Source organism: Numenius arquata, chromosome 1 (genome assembly GCF_964106895.1).
Source record: "Numenius arquata chromosome 1, bNumArq3.hap1.1, whole genome shotgun sequence".
Classification (NCBI taxonomy): Eukaryota; Metazoa; Chordata; class Aves; order Charadriiformes; family Scolopacidae; genus Numenius; species Numenius arquata.
The window spans coordinates 71,450,421-71,467,931 of NC_133576.1; the positions used below are offsets into that span (position 1 = coordinate 71,450,421).

The 17,511-nt window shown below is 42.1% G+C and overlaps 1 protein-coding gene across 1 annotated transcript in view; it reads left to right on the forward strand.

Moving 5' to 3' along the window:
* Positions 1–16,158, forward strand: part of SLC9A4 (solute carrier family 9 member A4) — a 34,934-nt gene extending 18,776 nt beyond the window's left edge. Inside the window, exons 7-12 of the mRNA XM_074162566.1 lie at positions 812–882; positions 3,211–3,372; positions 9,109–9,205; positions 11,224–11,355; positions 12,044–12,131; positions 15,857–16,158. Of these exons, the coding sequence (XP_074018667.1) occupies positions 812–882; positions 3,211–3,372; positions 9,109–9,205; positions 11,224–11,355; positions 12,044–12,131; positions 15,857–16,158 (852 nt within the window). The remainder of the gene's footprint in view (positions 1–811; positions 883–3,210; positions 3,373–9,108; positions 9,206–11,223; positions 11,356–12,043; positions 12,132–15,856) is intronic.
* The last annotated feature ends 1,353 nt before the right edge of the window (positions 16,159–17,511 follow it).

The following is a 17,511-nucleotide window of genomic DNA, read 5'->3' on the forward strand; positions in this document are numbered from 1 at the left end:
CTTAAACTGACTTAACACGACTATACAAAACATATGTACCTGCTTTCATTTTCACAGTCGGAAGTATATTTGAAACTAACAGAAGAACTGTGCCTTAAAATTAAGCACATGCAGCCATATTAGCAAAATTAGAGCATCTCAATCAATTTGAATTTGAAGTGCATTTAATTCTTATTATTTCAACCATTACACTTTGAAAAGAATTTACGTTTAAAACCACCACTTAAAACTATATGTGTGTACGAATTGGCCATTTTTCTGTCTGTTTCTGTAATTCTAGAAACACACAAAAGATGAATGCAAATCCTGGTAGATAGCATTGATGAACTTACAAGTCTCATGACAATTTGCAAAATCCTCAGAGGACTTCTCGGTCAAGGCAAAGGTTAGGTTGTGGCATACCTGGCCCTGTGCTGCTCTCAGGGAGGTCACACATCCAGAAGGGAGACTTGGTTGACAGAATCAAGAATTTAGTTCTTGGTCGCAGTAGACAAAGAGGACCAGGCAATTTGGATGCTCAGTATCATCTTCCATTTTGCCATAGTCCCTTACTTGAGCCTATATGTTACTGGGTGAGATGATAGCAGACTGATGGACTTGTTGCCCCCATCAAAATATTGCCACTGCAGCCATGCATAGGAACTGCCGCAGTGGGATTTTTGCCTTGACTTTTTTGAGAAATGCAGATGCTTTCAGAATCAATTCACACCCTCCCATTAAAAAAATCTCAAAATCCAGTCAACAATTGCGTGTTTGTGGTGACATTTTCTCATAATGGCCACTTAAAATTTTCCCGTGTTTGTTTCTCTAGTTGATGGATCACTTGAAAGCTGGTGTTGAAGACATATGTGGACATTGGAGTCATTATCAGCTGAGAGATAAGTAAGCATCTCTTATTGCAGCGTACTATAATAAAATAACCTATCTATCATGTAAAATACAATAGGTAAACAAAATAGGAAATCAATCTTATGCCTCATAAGGCTAAAATAGCATGAAAATATTGGGGTTGTGTGCAATATCTCTTTTTAAAAAGTGAAGTCCTGAGTAACCGTTATCTCTTGGGAGTGCAGTGCTTGTGTATTGCCTGCTAAATTGCTTCTGCGCAAACAAGCAGAAAATAAGCCTTCTGAAAGAAAAATGTAACACAGGAACTCATGCTGCAGGCATCAGCCTGTGCACCTAGCTTTGGCATAAATCTTAGATGCGTGGCAGTGCTCCTTTGGGTCTGGATTTAGAACAGAAGCAACGTAAGGTGTCAGTGCTTCACTGACTTTTGCTGTAAGTCTCCACAGCAGATATGATCCCTTGTCGGCGAGTACAGATTCAATAATAATTAGTCGTCTGTCCTTACAGTTCTTTGCATTCAGTAATATTTAAAATAAAAGTACTGAAGGGGACGGTAGAATTTTAATATCCAGTAGCATAAGCAGATACTTTCAATCTAGTCTTCACTCAGAAATGCAGGTCCTGTGTTGTGTCTTCTATAAGCAGGATGAGATGGTTTTGTGAAGCTTTGTGACTCCTCCAGGCACTGCCCAGAAGAGACAGATATCCCATTCTGAGCTGCCATTCCTTTTACCTTTTCCTAGGGAAGCCCTGTGATCACATTGGCCACCGCCACAGCACATGAAGGGAAGCGTGGGGAGACTCTAAATCTTCCTTTCCCACAAACATCTTGTCATGATGCTGTGGGCTAAAAATTATCCCCAGTTATCCTAGTTATGCCTATACTTCTGTGCTGGAGTCCTCTATCTCACCTTTCAGCACTGGACCCCAGTAATCAAGCCAGGGGGGTCTGTCAAGACAAAAGGCAACTCCTTTTCATGACTGGGTTTCTCCCTATGGAAATTAGGAATTAAAAGTGGGAAGAAGGTGGGTGGTTTGCATCCAGTTCTTGTCCCAATGAGGAGTAATGATGGAATGTGCTAGGGCACATACCTGGACCCAGAAGCTAAAAATTCCTCGTCTCTCACAGTAGGTATCGCAGAGATAGCTTTAGGACATCTGCTGGGACCACACCACTATCTGTGTAGTCAATAAGCTGAACAAATCCCTGTCGCAGCACTAATTCCATTGAAACAGCTGCATTTACACGTCTGTGAGAAAATGTTATGTCCTTATCTCACACCTAAGCAACAGCTATGAAACGAGAATCTTGTCCAAACTAGCCATAAATGTAGTGTTTCGTTTCAAGGGCAGATTCAAAAAACACACTGTATGTGAAGACATTTAATATAAGAAGATTGTATTAAGAGGTATTCCCTAGACTTTTCCATGCAACTTTAAAGACATTTAGCATATGTATATCAGAATTAATTATCTAAGTGATGACACTCCAGAAAAACAGACAGAACAGAGAGAAAAACTTTAAGAGTGGAAACATTTGTGTACCTATCTCTGCTATTAATGTACAAAAACTAGCCTTTGTTAAGAAAAAATGTACAAGCTCTGTAGTGCTATTCCCAGCATTGTGGAGTGCATTACCTTGCTGCGGTAAACTGTTCCTTTGAAAGAAACGTATAAGAAGATCTGCTGTTGTTCTGCTACACATCTGCCTGAAAGCACATACCTGTTCCAAAGCGCGCACACACATTCACATTCAAATCATGCAACACATTAGTGGTATTTTACAATCTGCAGCATGCGAGCACATAGTATTTTGTGGTCCATTCAATTTCTCTGTTATTCAGAATACAAAGAAATGTATTTTCTCCGCTCTAATTGTCAGGATTCAAAATTATCAGCAACATAATGGGCCCAAACTACTGTAACTGCCGGACCATTTAGAGCTTCATTGGTGGCTGGCTGAATAGGCCAGGATTACTGTAAGAGCAGCTGCTGCTGTTATGCCCTACTAGAATACAACATTTGTACAAAAGCATGGAGACTGGCCATATTATTTTCTGACAAATGTGGTGGTGTTATATGCAAACACAGCCCCAGCCCTCTTCTTTGCTCTGATTGCAGCTTGTTTCTTTCTTTTGTCTGGTGGGCTTCGCAATCTCTGTGGACCAGTAGACCATGCCAAATGTCCCCCTAAAGGTCTCTGCTCACTAGGCCTTCAGGAGTCCACAGGTGCCTCCAATTTGGATTCAGTTTCCACCACTGAATTATATATGTGTGCATTTGAATAAAGATTACCTTGTACCACAGAAATAAAAATGCATTTCCTTTTTTTACACTTCGATTTTAATATCTGTTTTGCAGATTTAAGAAGTTTGACAACAAGTATTTGAAGAAAATCTTGATTCGGGAACACCAGCCCAAATCCAGCATTGTGTCATTGTACAAAAAGATGGAGATAAAACTGGCCATCGAGATGGCTGAGAGTGGCATGAAAATTTCAAAATCATCCCCAGCTTCTTTACAGTGAGTACTGACCTCCTGACCCTTTGCAGAGTGGGCATGGGAAGGAAGGGAACAAATGAGGAAATAGAAATGTAAGAAAAAAAAGACAATTATAAAAAGAAAAGTTGCTGTTTTGTGCTGGCATTTTGGTGCTCATTGTATTTGCACTTTGGCTCTTTGTTCACAGAGTGAAAATTAAAACCAGGAACGTTTTCTCTGTTTCTGTTCAGTGATGGGCAGTTCTGAAGAGGAATCATGAGTCAGGTGCAGAAACCACTCTGGATGCTTTAAATCACAGCAGTGGTTCAAGGTGGTCATACTTGACACTTAGCTGGCCAGTGGGATTTACTCATCACTGCTAGGTGCCTAGAGACCTGCAGGAGAGCTTAGAGCACAGGTCCCAACTCCATTATTCTAATCAAATTTTTGCTGAGAGCAGATTTCCTTGTAGCATTTGTAATTTTACCTACTTCAGTTTGCAGTCCCTCAAACTGTCTTGCCATATTTTGGTACTTCTGTACCAAATTTGTCCAATTAATCATTGAGACCAGGTCTGTGGAGAAGGACTTGGAGGTATGGGTAGCTGAAAAGCTGGACATGACCTGTCAATGTGTCCTTGCAGCCCCGAAAGCAAACCATATCCTGGGCTGTATCAAAAGAAGCATGGCCAGCAGTTCAAAGGAGATGATTCTGCCCATCTGCCCCACTCTGGTGAGACCCCACCTGGAGTACTGTGTCCAGCTCTGGAGCCCTCAGTACAGGAAAGACATGGACATGTTGGAGCAGGTTTAGAGGAGGGCCACAAAAATGATTAAAGGGAACACCTCTCCTAGGAAGAAATACTTGAAGGGGGCTTATAAGAAAGATGGAGACAGTCTTTTTAGCAGGCTCTGTAGTGATAGGAAAAAGGGTAATGGTTTTTAACTAAAAGAGGGTAGATTCAGTCTTGATGTGAAGAAGAAATTTTTTCACAATGAGAGGAGTGAAACACCAGAGCCGGTTGCCCAGAGAGGTGGTAAGTACTCCATCCCTGGAAAAATTCAAGGTCAGGTTGGTCAGGGCTCTGAGCAACCTGATGTAGTTGAAGGTGTCCCTTCTCCTTGCAGGGTGGTTGGACTAGATGTCCTTTAAAGGTCCCTTCCAACCCAAACCATTTTGTGATTCTACGATTCTATGAAACAGTAATGCAACCTGGCATCAGACAGATCAGGGGAGAAAAAAGGTGGGATCTCCAGAGCCATCACTGAGGGAACTACCCTCTAGGAGAGAAGTCTGTACAAATCTTCTCTCCTGCATACTTTAACTGCTATGCATGTATTTATCCTCACGTTGCAACCCAGTGCCCAGAGTGTGTGTATTGCTAATGGCACTTGCTCCCACAAATGTTTTCCTGGCTTCCCACTGGCCACTGCTCCTGCTACTGCCTGCTCTCTGCTGCTGCATCCTTCAACCCCTCTCCATTTTGCAGCAGTTTCTGGCAGGGCCCAGCATATTTTCTTTTTTCAATGATCATCTTAACCCACCCCAGAAAGTCCAAATACCAACTGGACATTGAATTAAAATGTCTCTTGAAACTTTGGCTTAATCATGTACAGGTTTATCTGCTTTCTTGAAACTGGTGTCAGCATGCAGCAGAAGACCTAGCCCTTTTCTTTCTGAATCATTCTTTGCAGAATGGATTATATTAAAAAAAGATTGTGTGTCTGACAGGCTCCTTTCTGTCTGCTGTATTCCCTTAACCATTCCGAGGCAAGAGAAAATGTGCAAGTTTGGTAGGCAATCTATGGCAATCAACCCACATTTCCTCTTCTATTCTTGAGGGAAAGAGAAAATAAGACAAATTGCTTCACTGTAGTTCAGAAATTCTCTCTAGAATGGTGAATTTAGATTGAAATATATCTTATAATAAACAGCTGATATCATGGACTAATTTTTTCCAGCTCTACTCTGGCTGTAATAGAATTTTTCTGTGCATCACCTCTGATGCACAGATGGCCTTTTTAAAAATGAAGTGTCAACTTCAAAAAACAAACTTCTGAGCCTGTGGCTCAGAAACATTCTGATTCTTGGAGGCTGTGAGAGCACTCTAGGAAAATACGTGTTTTCCCAGCTCTGTTTGTGATAGGTGTCTGCTGTTGAGCACTGACGGAGACAGGGTAGTGAACTAGTTGCTGGGTCTTTGGTCTGAGCCAATGGAGCAGTTCTTCTATGTCCATTCTCCCAAGCAATTATGTGAAACTGCTTAAGACTAAAAGGTTTCTAAATGTATTTGTAAATTGTTTGATTGTTATAGTTGAAGTAGCTTGTACCTAAAGTCCCTGTCTTCAGTTAGGATACAAAAATCTGGCCCTAAGCAAGTAGAAATTTGAAATCAAATTCCAACATATGGCATGTAAAGCAAAATTTGTGGTGCCAGAGTAGTGAGAAAACTCTCTCACTAGCACTTCTGATCAGTCCTTCAGCCTTTAGGCACCTGAGGGAAAATGCTCTGTAACAATCAAATCAGATCTCCATTGCTGTGAATTAGCATTATTCTCAGAAATTGCATTCAAGCTGGTGTGATTCCTGCAGGTGGACTGGGAGTCCAATAGGCACTAAGCATTTCCAGTGCAGACTGGAGAAATTTGCCCATGGACTGTGCAACAAAGAATCCACATTTGAATGAAAATAGATCATTTTGTTATGAAGTTTTGGAGAACATAAGCCTTAAAAATAAGGATAGAAATGTCAAAAGCAGAGCCAAGCAGATATTATCAAAACTGTGTTTGCATGGCTGTTTTTTGCCCATTAGAGAGAGATGGTTTATTGCTGAGCTTACTTAATGTTGGCTTCATGTTACTGCAGTACTGGCTTTAGTAAGAGCAAATCTTAGAATCTATCAGTACAGTACAGATCAGAATCAAGTGCTGTGTTGTCATTTGTGGTGGTGCAGTTGTGCAAGAACTGTGCCTGATGAATGTTACTTCCTTCACAGGACTGGTGAAGATTGGTGGAGAGTTCACAAAGTTCAAAGTTTTATATATAATATATAAAAAATAATCTTACAAGGTTGCGGAAGGTATTTTAATTCTTCCACATATCAACTATTTATGTCTAAAGAAGAAAGAGATACTGTCATGGTACTTATTACAGAGAGACTGACAGTTTTCATGGCATATTGTCATTTCAGTATTTTCTTTGCAAATATATCTCCTGGGCTGTGCTTTGTTGTAACATGCTGGAAGTTTCAATAAGAACAAAGAAATAGTTTTAATAAGGATTGCTTTATGGGTTTGGTAACATACCAAGCTTCTTTGGATTTATTTGAAAGTCCTTTTTCAACGTATTGTATGTTGAAAAATGTAAAAGCAATCTGTTCCTTATTACCATACTAGTGCATTGTTACCGGTTGGGTAGGTTAATATCTAACCCCATGAAAAGAATACACATTTTTTATTTGTGCTCCAGAACAATACAGACTATCTTCAAGCTGTTTGTTCTCTTGCTATCCCAGGTCAGCTGAAACTCAGGGAATTTTTTTTATTCTATTTTAGTCACTTTAAGAGCAAAATGGTATGCCTTTAAATGACTTAGGATGGGCCACTTCAGTGCTGACATGTGGAGGGGGTCGGATATGCAACTGGAAAAGTAAAGGAATGATCTGATATCTTCCCAGTGGAGTTCTGCTCACCACTTTCCCCAGCTTATTCCCAACTGTAAGGTATAAAGACCCTGTGGAGACATTCAGTGAAGAGAGGACCAGACAGACAGTTATTCACTATGATCTCAACATTGCTTGCATCAACTATGACAGTTCAATTTGCATTATGCAAATGAGCCAAACCTGCATGTTATATACCACTACTTGACAGCCTAAGTTGCCATTGATCCCCAGAGGCTGTGCTTGTGTTTACTTTCCCAGGTGTGCCCTGGTATCTTGGTCTCTCTTTTGTCCAAAGGCACAGCAGCTACAGGCTGCTGACAGCAGAGAGGCTGGTTTCCTTGATGTGCAAAGTAGCATACCTTAACTGTCCCACAGCCTAGGACGTGCCAGACCCAGTATGGAATAAAGGTGTTATCTCTGAGAGCTGAAAACAAGGGAAAAACCAACCAACCAACCAAAAAACCCAGCTGGCCTGGAACTGGGTGGTGGTGATGGTCTTTTTTCCCTGCTGGTAAATACTTGGGTTTGTTGTTGTTGCTGTTGTTGAGAATTGATCAATATCAATTAAACATTTGTTGGGAAGGATTTATCAGGGCCAGGATAAGATTTCTGATCAAATCCAGAAAGGGAGTCCTTTTTCTCTCACTCTGGCTTGCCAATAGCTGAGTGGTAGACTCATGGCTGTCTCATGCCTCGGTGAGATCCTTAACCTATTGGTTATCACAGCCCTACCTCGAACACTACTCCTTGACTTACTGCCATTTTCTCTTTTTCTTTTTAATTTATGAAAAATTTGTCAGATCGCAGTTTTGATTTGATGCAGATTGAAATCACATTTTGAAGCCTTGGAATATACCAGGAACTAATTCTTATATTCCAGGGACTTTGGACAGGACCAGGCCACCAGAGCTTACCGTCTACTTGATGGTAAGAGTAATTAAAATTTAGAATCCAGGCAGCTCATGATGGTCCTACAAGTTTTCAAGATGTTCATGTTAGATACTATAGCAGACAACGGTGATAATCTTGTTAAATTAGCTGTAGTTGCAAATTCCAACCTTTTTCCTATGTTTACAGCATAATCTTAATTTAGCTTGAATCCACCTCCCTTTGCCATTAAAAGTTTTAGATTTATTTTAGAGGGATTACAAAATAAATACACACAGAGTTTTGGCAATACTGTACATTCATCATAATCCATTCTTTAATTGCACAATTTACAGACACCACTTTAAGCACATCACTTAGCTGAGAACAAAGATTTGCAATTTCTTTTTTCCTTTTTTTTAAAAAAAAAAAGGTAAGAAAGCAAAATGAAGAAAGGAAAAAAACAGAGACAGCAAAAAGAACTTGGACTGATTCATCCTGGATGATCACTATCTGTTTCTCTTTCTTTTCTTGGGAATTTAGGCGAACACTAACTCTCACACAGATTGACCGATTTAGCAAAATCAGTTAACATTTCACAGCAGCTCTCGTCCATTGTTTTACTGGTGAAAAGGCCAGGCAGCTACAAGCGACTGTGGGCTTCTTGTCCCAGTTTGTTAAGAACACAAAGATGCCTATCTTTTAGCTAGTTCTTTCATTTTAAATGGAGAAACAGGCTCAGTACCAAGGAAACCCTATACATTCTCCTCGCCACAAGGCAGATCTCTCTGACTCCTTAATCACCATGTACTTCACTTCTTAAGGATTTGCTGCACTTTCTCAAAGGAGTTAAGACCAGTAGGACCACAAGGCCCAGACAACTAGACCATGCTGAAGAATGTATTCAGACAGAGGAGGAAGCTTGCAGTGCCCTTCTGAATCTACAATTGGTTGTTACCAATCTAATCCTTTAATACCAACTTCCTTATGAAGCTTTGAAAAAGAAAAGAAGAGTTTCTGCTATCAGCTATATGACGGCCCATTCTGACTACCCCAGTGTATTGATAAAACCCAGAAAAGAGCAAAATTTGACATTTTTTAATTCATCTTTGGATGATTTCTTGGTGTCACGGGTCATTGGAAGGCTCTTCATAGCCTTCTGTTCCAGCACTTAAAAGAGATTGTGCTTGGGAACAGTATTTAATCAACTCATTAATATCATATTTAAACTTCTCTTTTATTTGCAGGAGTGGTAGAAATCGGCGTGTACATAGGCTCTCCCCCGCAGAGGTGGAGTCCATGAGAGATGTCCTGGCACATAATCTATATCAAGTGCGACAAAGGGTGCGTAAGAGACCTGCTATCGCACACTATTTGCAGACCGAAAAGTCTTGTTTGCCCTCCCCATATCGTAGCCACGGCTGGTGGGTGGTAGCACCGGGACGGACCCTGGGGTCACGCTGGTGGGAAACGTGAACCCCGATCCTGCAGCCACTCCAACCTGAGAGCTGGATGGGGAAGGGAAGGAGCCCTGACTCAGGGGTCTCTCCTGGGTGGAAAGAGGGAAAGCAGTCTTTTTTCCATCAGCTTTTTACCCTGACAGCAGTGGGAAAAGCCAGGAAAATCTGGGTCTGAGCTGTAGAGGTCAGGCTTCCCTCGCTGCACAGCGACCCGTGACTCAAAAACTGCCTTTCCAAAGGCTGCCAAGCATCCCCTGGGGAGCCTGAGGTCCCGGGTCTTCAGCCTGGGGGTGGAGGTGGCCAGCTGGGCGACCTGCGTGCCCCTGCTGCATGCCCCTGCTAGGCAGTGGGATGGACCGATGCGGGGCAGATGGCTACCAGGCACCCAGGGATGGATGCAGGGCTTCGTGGGAGGCAGTGGGCTGGCAGGTGGCCAGCAGCAGTTGAAACTCCCCTGGGGAGGTGGGTGGGCCAGCAGTGATACGGGTTGCCCAAAGTCAGCTGAGAGGCTGGTAAATCCTTAGTCTGGATGGGAGCAACAGTTTATTCTTTTCACAGAAAGGGAAAGGAAAAAAAAAATTCCACCTCCTCTGGAGCTTCAGTTCATGTATTTGTGGCTTTTTTTCCCCCATAAAATAGGGGTGGTAAGACCTCTACAGGGATTTGCTTTGCAACAATTTGCACTGATTCTGATGCAGCCCAGTGTATAATATCTACTTAGTCCCGTCTTAGGCCCAGAATATAAAACTGCGTGCTGTTGTACAGCAATGAGTGGTAGAGGATATATTACAGGAACCTTGAAACTATGCAGATAAACGTGGCTACATTTACTAGAAAATGCGAGGCCCTTCTCATTTAAATGTGTCATTATTAATATGATATTCATTCCTAATATTGTTTGATTTGCCATGGCCAATTATCCTTATGATATTAATTTCTTATCTTACCAGCAACAATTTGCATATATGGCTGCCTCTTAGATTACTGAAATGAACTTTCTCTCTTCAAAATCAATTACAGTAATGACTATTTGTGCCAGTCACTTCCTATGCGGTATTGAGAACTATGTGCTTTTGGAAATGAAAGATAGGAAGTAAAATAATGCCGCTTATAATACTTCAATTTCAGCTCTGAAGGCCTGAAGGCCTGGTAATGCTCTGGCTCAGCAGAACAACTTTATAAGGACCCTTGCAAGTGAGACTGAGATCAGGTTCTGCTTTTTAAGAGGGTTTATAAACTTAAGTGAATTTTTCTCTTTAAGGTAGATAATTATTGCCCTCATTTCACTAGATGTATGTGATAAATTAAAAAGATTGTCCTAAAAGATGCTCAGTTTTAGGGTAATTAAGATCTAGTTTGTCCAAGTATGGAAAGGAAACTTAGCTGTGTGTCTCATTCTGGAGATATACTCTTCTTAACATAGTCTTTTACTCTCAAGCACATCTGCAACTTGCTCCTGGCTCAGTAATATTAGTACCAAGGCTCAGAGGTGGGTTAACCATCTGTCCCTCTCAGGATCTGCCTCAGATCTGTACCTCCCAATTATGTGATCAGAAGGTAGTTGACAAAGGGAGGACAAGCCCAGAGATGTTTTAATAGTACACTATGAGCCGACATGACTATAAAAAATGGCATAAAAATGTAGCCCTTGAGGTCTGAGACTTACAGCTATGTTCATGCTTCCTCCCATCTTGCCCTACAGCAGTGAGGTTAGTGCAAGGCTGCATTTTTCCACGTGATACCAAAGGGACCTGCGGCGAGTCCATGGTGTCCATGTGATACCAAAGGGAGCTCTGGTGAGCCAGGATGGGTGTCCCTTCAGCCCCGTGATTGACCAGACTGCGCAAGGTTATTCACATTGCAAGCATAAAGAAAATCAGCTGGGTGCATTTTCTATTTCAGGCACCGACGTACAGCCGACACAACCTGCTCACCAACACAAATGAGAAAGAAGCCCAAGAAATCCTCATCCGCCGCCAGCACAGCCTGAGACAGAGCTGCAGGAAGGGAAACAGCTTACCTTGGGGTAGACCGGTACCTGTTATGTAAAGTACTATTCATGTAAAAAATGCCTCTGCTTCTCTGTAAATAAGGAGAGGCACACTTTTTAATATGCTTTTTGCAATAATTTAAATGGATATTTCCCCCAATGTCTTCATGCAGCACCTAAGAAGAAAGAGCGTCACTTAGCATGTGAACAACAACATATTTACGTCCTACCTGCATACATTGGCCAGAAAGCAGCTATTATGGCTGCAAGTAGTAAAATAATGTAACTTGCATTGTTTTGGCATCTGCAAACCATAGTATAATCACAAAAGGCCTGATGCAAAGCCCTTGACATCTTGCACTGACAGTTTGGGCTCTCAATCAGTAAGAGTAAGATTTGTCTGACCAAATGTAGGCATTGGATAACATAGACATTTACAACTGAGATAATCACAGTTAAGGAAGAGAAGTAAGTCTTTGCTGGGTGTATTAATTTTATTTAAAGTTGTGACCTGAAATAGGAAAGGTGAAGAACATATTTCTCTCTGCTGACTGTAAAAAAAACCCTTAGGGCTATTATATCAGACAGAGACATTTTCACACCATGTTCAACCATACAAGCCAAGCGTTGATCTTATTCACACCTCTCTAAAATTGGGTGTAAAGGTGCAAAGGCACAATAGAAAAAATTATATAACCATTCCTCTTTACCACATTTCTGTCTCATACACAGGCTAATAGCACAGAAGTCCGCTACCTCTCTTTGCCTCAGGGCCCCAGCCACCCCACTAGACGAAAAGCCAGGCGCGTTACTTTTACAGGTAATGGAAGTGCTTTACTCCATATCCTCCTCCAGCAGTGAAAGAAACTTGGCCAGTTGCTCAGTGGACTTAACAGTACTAAATGAATGCTCCCGTGGAAGTCCCTGGCCTCTTTAAATGTGTTACACCCTCCTCTCCTATCTTTATTATCTATGTTGTTTATATGGTCATTACTGCAGTAGTTTCTGTCTTGTTCCAGCACCGCCTAGTTTTCTCTTTTTCCCTCTTGCACAAATAATCCTGTGATCCCTGCAGTTTGGCCTGGCCACAAGGGCATTCCTGTAAGCCTGAGAAAGCAAACTATCCATTCCCTGCAACCCCACAGACACAACTGCATGTGAAATTGTTAGGAGCTGCTGAACCTGCGGCTGCCACAGCTCCGTGCCCCCAGGGCCCACAGGTAGCAAGGCTGGGCAGGTATTCCCAACAGGCATCCCCCTTCTTCCCCCGTAATTCAGGGTACATGTACACATGGCTGGACACACAGAGCAGCACAGACAGGGCACAGTGCTCACGCAAGCACAAATGGCACCAACAGCCTCATCCTGGTCCCCTCTCTGGCTAATCAGGATGAAAGGCCATTAGTGGAAGATTATATATATGTACGTGCTATCTGAATCCCCCAGTAGCTGGCCTTAGACACACACTCCGCCCAGTAGCTGGCCCTGGATACTTGGTCTTCCCATTTGGTGGCACTTGTGCGTCTTGAGTCCCTGGGGACACAGCCCCATGGCAACTGCTGATACTCAAACCTACACACACACACACACACAGGCGGATGGTCCTCCACCCCATGCACTGTGGATCACTACAGTAGCTGGCCTTGGACAGCAAGTCTTCCCTGTAGCAGGCTTCTGGATCCCCTGGTCTCCCCTTGCTTCACACACAGGGACAAACTCTTGCAAACATGTTTCTCTGGTACCGGATCCAGATTATGGCCTTAACAGTAATCAGCCACAGACCCCATAGTCTCTTCAGTCACTGGTCTGGATGCTCTCCCCAGTCTCTGTCCCAGACTGGTGGTTCCCAAGCCTCTTATCCTACTCAATGACTACTCTGGCTTGGTGATCGCTAGCAGTTTTGCACTGCCATGTGCAGCCTCACTGTAGAGGTGCCCCAGGAACAGCCTCTCCATTAGCTCACTGTGGTGGGTCTCACCCTGCCCATGGAGCTGATCACCCCTGTGATGGATCAAGGCAGGGGCTCAGGCTTATTCCTCTGACCGGGATATTGGGGGCTTACTTGCCTGCCCTTGTGCCTCCTCTATGTTTGTGGAGATGTGTCTCTAATCACGTAAGCTAACAAAAATACTGACAGAATCTGTCCCCAAGCAGATGGTCACCTCTTCCCTTTTCCCAGCATGCTCTTCATGAACATTTCTGTAATAATACTGGTATTACTGCATAAAGTTATTAGCCAGTCTCAAGTTATCATATGTACACAGTAAAATGCAGACCCATCCTCACTTACACTCTAAGAACGGAGACAGAGGTTAGGGATGGAGCAACACTGAATTGTCCACAGAAACATAGCAGGACAGTGTCAAAGAAAACATGAGATTTAGGACACTTGAATGTTCATTGTTGTCTCCATCTGTAATCTTCCTGACTTCTTTCTGAGGTCATTTATGTGAACCTGAAATACATTTGCATTCCTTAGAAAAATTCCTTTTAATTTCTGGCAAAAATAGCTGTAGTGATTGAAACTTGAAACCATATTTTTAATCTTTGGTTTTGTATCAAAAACTTGGACAACAAAGTTTGGTTCCTGCAGGTGCAAAATTATTTGTTTTCTCCCCTGTTTTACTCCGAAAGAGATGAAAGCAAAAGAGATCTATATAGGCAAACCATCCCCCTGGGGCTGGGCACTCGCATGTGATAGCAGCAGAACAGAAACCCATTGGATCTATTGAGAGGGGAAAATCAAAGTTACCCAAGGGGGCATTTTTTTTTTTTTAATACAGCTGATTCTTTTCTATTCTGTTTGTCAAGATGTCATGGTAGGGGATATGTGTCTTTCTAAAATATTCAAACTGTTCTAAACAGCAGCCTCAGACCTAAAAGCATTTCAGACATTTTCAAGAGACCAAGTCCTGCTATGCAGACAGGCATATTATTTCAGTGGGGAGAGTGGTAAATCCTGAAGCACTGAATGCAAGTACTTTTTCACTAATAGCTAGGCCTGCCTTGTGATCCATCAAAATAATTAGTCATCTTGGTCCAGCTTCTGGCTCCATCTTAAGTTCATTGTGTAGAATTCACACCACTTTAAATGTCTCTGACAGCAGGAAGCCATCCTAAACTCCTCTCATAAACTGTGTTAGGATGAGATGAACTGCTCTTGGGAATTGAGAAGAGAAACACTCAGTATGTAGGAAATTAGAATGACAACCTCATATACGCACATATGCATTAACAGAGATAAATACTACCTCTTCTGTCTATGCCTGGAAACCCACTCTGGAACAAGCATCCTCCAACAAGCTTGGTTCAGCTTTTATATATAGCATGTGCAGAAAGCTTAGTAACTAAGAGGTCAGAAGTGACCACAAATAAATGCTTAAACCACCTACCAGCTCTTTCTGCCATTCATACAAATGAATTATTTCTTTGACAGTATACATCATTCACACTTTGTAGCAGTGATTCTCCCAAAGGGCCAAGTAGAAGCCCTTCAAATCTGAGAAAACCTATCCTATTTTTTTGTTTATGGTGTGGTATGCCCGCATGGCCTATAAGAAGCAGGTTCTGCTGTTAAAGAAATCTGTGCCCCTGTTTGGTAGAGGAAAGTGGTGAAGCACACTTTCTTACTTTGTGCCAACTGTGAAGTAAACATTATCTTAAAATAAGTCAATAATTATTAAGCTGCAATTACTTGATAAATTTTCACTGTGTGACTATATCCAATACTTGTTTGCTTTAACTGCAGCAGGAAATAGTCTAATTTTATTATTCCTATGCCTTTGAGTTTATCTCCCAAAACTTTCTAGGTTGTTATGAGCCAATTCTTAAATTCACCGATTTACTAGTGCATAGTCAGACTACAAGTGGCTTTAAAAGTAAAAAAGTATATTTTATAAACTCAGGAAAATGAGAGAGCCAGTTATTGGCCTATTGCAGGCAATTTTTTATTGTGTACTTGTGGCAAAGAAAGCTGGTAGGAGCAGGTCTGACACACCCAATGTAATCAAAATGCCCTAGAGTCAAACTCCTGGTTTCAGGTGAAACTGTTTCCTTCCCAGTTGTTAATCATGGGTTATCAGTAAACTTGATTTTTGGTGGCACTAGAGTCTTCTCCTTCATCACATTTATGTCTTCTGCTGTGGGTTTCACAATGCTTTTCAACCATGGTCCTAGATATACTCGTGAAATTCACAGAAAACTGAAAGCTACATAAAGTAACACTCTTGCCCTGTGAAGGTATTTGGCAGCTCTGCAAGGCACTAAAAGATAGCTCAATGTGCTTATTTGCTGGGGTTTCAGGGTAGAGGTAAGATCAATAAAATCTTTTAAACATCAGCTTTGGGATGAAAATAAAAGTTTAAGGTTATTTTTAGCTCTTGACTGCTCTCTTATTCTATAGTAATTATTTAAAATGCTTCGGCTCCAGGGTTTAATATTGTAATGTTATATTGTATTGAATACCCCTTAACTATCCTTGACAATACCACAGTGTTTCTCTTTTCTCTTCTTCAAAATATGAATTATTTGTCTATTTTCCTTCAGATCACCACAGAAGTGGTTCTGATGCTGCGTTTCCAGTAATGTTTAGACCCCAGCCCCGACTACGGCCACTTGAAGCAAAGTACCGCCAGGAAGAGCTGATTCCAATGGCACGCTTGGATAGACAAGCGGGCCCATCCAATCAGTCAGGTCGAAGAGGAAATTCAACGAGCCAGCATCATTTCACCAGAGCAGACAATAAAGCTCTAATGCCGAAGTCTCGATTCACTGTGGGAGAAGGAGAGGGGTATGAGTCAGAAGAAGAGACAGAAAGGATGGCACCAGCCAGGCCATTAGCCATATGAGGAACAAAGAAGAACAATGTTTGCATCTCTAGGGCCCTCTGTGCACTGCTCCAGAGAAAATAACAAAGCTCTTATATGAATCAAACCACAATTTTCCTTTTGGGACCTGTGCACTCGCTCTCGTATCACTTTCAAGTGCTGTATCAAGGTACTTAGTGGCTCGGAGAAGCCTCAAATACTTATATGTTTTTATCAAGCTTCTTTCCAACAGAACACTGCAGGAAAGAGGGGAACACGATCCTTGTAGAAGCTTGGACATGGATTTAAATGACAATAGTTGGGCACGTGTAATGCTCTGGTTGGAAGCTGATATTGCCTTCCTCTGTTCTGTACTATGACCTACACCCAGAAGAAGGAAACACTGAAGGACATGCTTGACACGTGAGTGCCCAGATTGGTAATTTCAATTAGCCTAGTGCTTTCCACCTCAGAGTAGCTGCAATATTCCAGGAAACGGTTAAAAATATTTAAAAACTCCATTTCTTTGGCACCTGAATTTCACTGAAGATGCCTAAATGGGTACTTAAGTCAAAAAGATATTTTAGTGGACACTTTCAGCGTTTGGTAATCTGTTCGCATTTCAGGTTTTGGCTCTGCAAAAGTGCCTAAAGTCAGTTGCTTGGGGTCCCCAAATCAGCAGACCTCTCTTCACGCTGAAGCTGGACCAGCACTGCAGACAGGGAGCAAGAAAACCGGGACAAAAAGTAAAGGGAACCTAACTTTGTAGCCCGCTGGCTAGCATCAAAGAGGGGCCCTGTGTTTTGCTCCCAGCTTTTTGTAGGGTATCTGCCTATATGTTGTATAGAGAAGCATTTGCTAAAAAAAAACCCACAGAAAGAAGCAGAGGACGTGGCTGGAGCCTGTGACCTGCCAGCCTTCCTACTGAGCTACCTTCTAACTGGCTCTGGGTGCCCATGCTCCAGTCTCAACAGGGTGTCTCCCTAGTGGTAGGAGAAGCAAGAAGCTACGGTCTTGAGTCCTTTTGGATGAAGTTTGAAATCCCAGACACCTAGTTCCTCTGATGGACCTCTTTTTTGCAAAATGGAAGCAGCAATGCCACTGTCATATATGTCTTGAACCTAAAGGTGAGCTGATTTTATCCAAAGGGATGATTTGAGTCCAAAAGTCCATAAACCTTCCTTTATAGCTGCACTAAATGCAAATTTACAGCTGAGAAATGTGCCAAGTTCAGTCATGCTTTCTTCAACTTTCCCTTTCTCTCCTCCATTGAGAGCTTGCTTACCCACCCAGCTCAAGGTCTGTAAACGCTGCTGTAAGAGTCAGAGAAGCAAGAATTAGAGGTAGCAGTGCCACCTTTATGTTTCTCTTTTTTACATTACTGTTAAGTGCTTG